Below are 3,929 nucleotides of genomic sequence, written 5' to 3' on the forward strand. Positions count from 1 at the left end.
AATATATGCCTGGACCCTGACCAGTGGATGAGATTCTAACATGCCAGAATTCTAGACTTCTGCCCCATGGTTCTAACTTTGAATGCAAAATAACTCAGTCTGATGACCTTGAGGTGGGAGACAAGCCCCTTTCCTGTCTCCTTTTTCCACATATCTCAGGTGGTCATTTTACCTACACCCCACCTCTAGACTGCTGCTTCTCTCAGCCTCTCTTACCCAGCCAGCCAGGAGGGTGCGGCATGACGCAGGAGTATCAGGAAACCCATCCAAGGGGGTGATTCCAAAGCAGCAGACTCCTCTTCTTCACAGCTGGATTCCTCCTCAAGAGCTTCAGCTGAGGCTAGGGTTGATTAGTCCAAATACACTTTCCTTCATCCTCCAAAGTGAGGGGGAATAAAAGAGGAAGAGGATGTAGAGGAAGTGTAGGATCCCAACATGGCTGTGGATATCCCCATTTCAGAGCAAAAAAAGCAAACTTGTTTGGAGATCAATGTTATCCCAATGGGAGGTCCCACGTTGGGTCTAGCCTCAACCCTCTATGCACAATCACAGCCCATTTCTTCTTTCACATTCCCAAGGGTCACTGCCCTACTTTAGGGAGGCCCAAAATGCCCTCCCACATGTCACCTCCCACCCCCATCAATGCCTCAAGGTCAGCAGAAATGACAAAGCACCACTTACAAGAGCACAGTATCTGAGATTATTGCAGACTTTATAGAAAACTGCCCAAGGGAGGTCCAGATTTCTTGGGTGAGGGGTGGGAGGGCAGGTCTCAAGCCAATATATTAAAGGAGGGGGATTTCCTGTGTGCAGAGGCAGCACAGGCCAGCCATTCTGTCTGACCCAGGGAGTGGGAGTCAGGGAGAGGCAGCCCCCTCCCCACTCACCGATTGTGCTTTGGGATCATGCAGAAGGCAGGGCGCTGAGGCTCTGACCCCGAACAGGAGAGCTTGTGTCTGGGACAGGAGGCCAGACCCCCATCCTCTTCAGGAAGGCATTCGGGGTGGGGTGGGTGGTAGCAAAGAGTCCCCAGAGGAGAAAAGCCACAGTGGGTGAGAGGCAGCATGGAGGGATCCACAGGCAGCAGCTCCCTTCCCCTCCCAACTCTGGAGCCTCCACGGCCTAGTGGTCCTGGTTCTTGGGTGCCATCATCCCTTCACTCCTTCCTGCAGTTTCCTGCAGGAAGGACCAGAGAGCTCATTCTAGGAGAAAAGGGGGTGGCGTATCCCAGGGGTGGATTCCTTGGGCCCTGACCATTGAATGCCAGGGGTGGGTATAAATGCAAGTGATGGGAATCCAGGGAATAGAGAGCCTAAGATTTAGGTAGGGGATGGAAACAGTCGGGTGGAGGGCTGAGAGGTTAAAATTGGGAGCAAGCTCTGAGTATTGGAGGATCAGAGCCCTGGTGTGAAAGGCTGAGGATGGAATCCACCCTAAGGCCAGAATGGGGGTGTGCTTGTCCCTGGAAAGGGAGAGACAGACTGGAAGCGGAGCCCTAAGTCCGGGCCAAGGATTGGGAGGGAATGGCCAACCCATAGGGACCCAATGATGAAGGTCTCCAAGCTCAATAGAGGGCTTAGAGCTCTAGATTGGGATAAAGGGCTCAAAGTTCACAAAATCCTAATGGAAGTGCGCTGCTTCTGAGACCAGAAGGGAATATGATGGCCCCTGAGCCCTGAGAGGGAGGACAGAGGGCTCTGAGTGGAAGATGGGTCAGTGCAGCCTAGGGTGCAGGGGCCCAAGCAGAGTTTCGGAGTCAGTCTCAGAGCTTTTGGATTGAAGGACAGGGTCTCCAGGAGAGGCCAGAAAGCGGGAGGGACTTTCAGAGCCCGAGGTGGGCGAGTACAGTTTCTGGAATCAGATGGGGTGTCTCTTGGCCTTTGGCTGTGGGAACTCTCAGAGGCCAGGGAGAGAGGGTACAGCTTGGAGCTTCTGAGTGGGAGGGATGTCAAGATACAAAGGTCTCCAGCTGGTCTGGAGCAGGTCTCAAGAGATCCAAGCTTGCGGGTGTCTCATCTCCAAGGCTTCAGGCGAGGCAGGGGCAGCCTTCAACCCCCAGGCAGTGAAGCTCAGAGGCCTGAGCCAGGTGAAGTGGCGCGGGAACTCGCAGGGGCAGACGTGGCAGGTGCGCGACGCGGGTCGGCGTCCTGCTCATAGCGGTAGTGGTAGCCCTCCATCTGGTCCCGGCAGGCCTCGCGCAAGTTGCGCATCCAGCGCTGGATGCCGCGGCGGTTTAGGTAGAGCACCATGAGGAAGATGAGGCCGATGAGTGCCAGCACCAGCCCAAAGAAGACGTAAGAGGCTTCCAGCTCCGGGCCGGTGACATCCACCTCTTCGCCACGACCGTCGGCGTCGCCATCTGCGCAGCGTAGTCGCGCCTCGTCCAGGTCCAGCAAAGGCTGGTCCAGCAGCGCCCGTGGGGTGGCGCAGCGCAGGCGGCGCGCGTCGGGTACGCGCTCCGTGGCGTTGCGCAGCCAGGCCAGCAGGGGGCGCGCAGCGCAACCGCAGCGCAGAGGGTTGTCGGCGAGTAGCAGTCGCGGCTCGGGCAGGCCGCCATCGCGCTCGAGCGCACGCAGCTCGTCGGGGCCCAGGCCGGCCAACGCATTGAGATGCGCGTCCAGCTGCTCGAGGCGCGGCAGGCGCAGCGCGGCGGGCGGCAGGCGGCTCAGCGCGTTGCCCGACAGGCCCAGGAGGCGCAGCTCGGCCAACGGTGCGAGCGCGGCGTCCAGTGCGTCCAGCAGTGCGGGGCCTCCCCGCGCTAGCACGTGGTTGAGCTGTAGCGAGCGCAGCGCTGGCAGCCCGCGGAAGGCTCCGCTGCCCAGGGCGCGCAGCGGGTTGTGGCTCAGGTCCAGTGCCGCCAGGCTGGGCAGCCCGTCGAAGGCGCCGTCCTCCAGTACTTCGATGTTGTTGTGCGTGAGGCGCAGCGCAGTGAGGAACGGCAGGCGCACGCTGGTCGCCACCGCCTCCTCCCCGTCCGCGTCCCCGCCGGCGAAGGCGGCCGCGCGCAGCACCGTCAGGTTGGCGCCCACGATGGTGAGATTGCGCGCGTCGGGCGGCACATCCCGCGGCGGCTGCCGAAGCTCTGCGCCCGACGCGCAGCGCAACAGCAGCTTGGGGCCGCCGAAGCAGTAGCACTGGAAGGGACAGGGCGCGGCGGGTCGGCTCAAGGCCGCCGCCACGAGCAGCAGTCCCGGCAGCAGCGGCCCCCAGAGCCCCGGCTGTCCCGCACGCGGGGCCATCGCGGCCGCCCCGGCATTCAGCGCCCGGGCCGCCGCGCTCACCAGTGAGTTGGGAGCGCCTGGGGGGAACACGGGTGGGGCAAGTCCTTGACCTGGAGCGGCTAGCAGTCTTGGTCGGTCTGTCCGCTGCCTCTAAAGTCCAAGGAATCTTCACTTTCCTCGCTGGGGGTGAGAGGGATCAGGCGGGAAGCAAAGCCCCCCGCCCCTGGTGCCCTCCTTGCCCTGCGCGCCGGCCTCCGACTTCCGCGGCCGTTCTGGGCTCGGAGCCGAGTGGGCAGGGTTTGCCTCCCCCTCCCCGCCTCCTGGCCGCCTCGTCCGCCCCCAGCGTTGTCTCAGGGCCCTCCTAGCCGAGGGAGGCGGGGTGGGAGGCTCTGGAGATTCAGGGTTTCGGCTGCTGCGCTCTCGCTCCCCGCTCGTCAGCCTCAGAGCTGCTGAGAAGTTTGGCTCCCCGAGGCTCTGACTTGCTTCCTCCCTTCCCCCCATCCCCCATTTATAAGCTGGTTCATTCCTCCTCCCTCTTTGGCACGTGTGGGGCGGGGCCGGCTGGGGCGAGCTGTCAGGTGGGTCTTCACTGGCGAGAATGTGGGAAACGGACTTTAGTGCTGCCCCTGCAAGAGGAGACCGGGATGAAGGGTGGTCTGAGAAAGTTACTCGTTTTCCAACCTCTTTCTCATCTCTTTGATCGGGGAA

At 61.4% G+C, this 3,929-nt stretch overlaps 1 protein-coding gene across 1 annotated transcript; it reads right to left on the reverse strand.

Annotated features, from left to right (window-relative positions):
* Positions 1–711: 711 nt before the first annotated feature.
* On the reverse strand, positions 712–3,646 carry TPBGL (trophoblast glycoprotein like). Its single transcript, XM_081281284.1, has one exon. The coding sequence runs from the start codon at positions 3,237–3,239 to the stop codon at positions 2,070–2,072; it is 1,170 nt and encodes a 389-aa protein (XP_081137410.1). The 5' UTR covers positions 3,240–3,646; the 3' UTR covers positions 712–2,069.
* Positions 3,647–3,929: the final 283 nt, after the last annotated feature.

This window comes from Spermophilus citellus, assembly GCF_964194105.1.
Source record: "Spermophilus citellus genome assembly, chromosome: 2".
Classification (NCBI taxonomy): Eukaryota; Metazoa; Chordata; class Mammalia; order Rodentia; family Sciuridae; genus Spermophilus; species Spermophilus citellus.

Excerpts from the sequence above, each read along its gene's own strand:
- TPBGL (XM_081281284.1), bottom strand. The coding sequence starts at position 3,239 with ATGGCCCCGCGTGCGGGACAGCCGGGGCTCTGGGGGCCGCTGCTGCCG.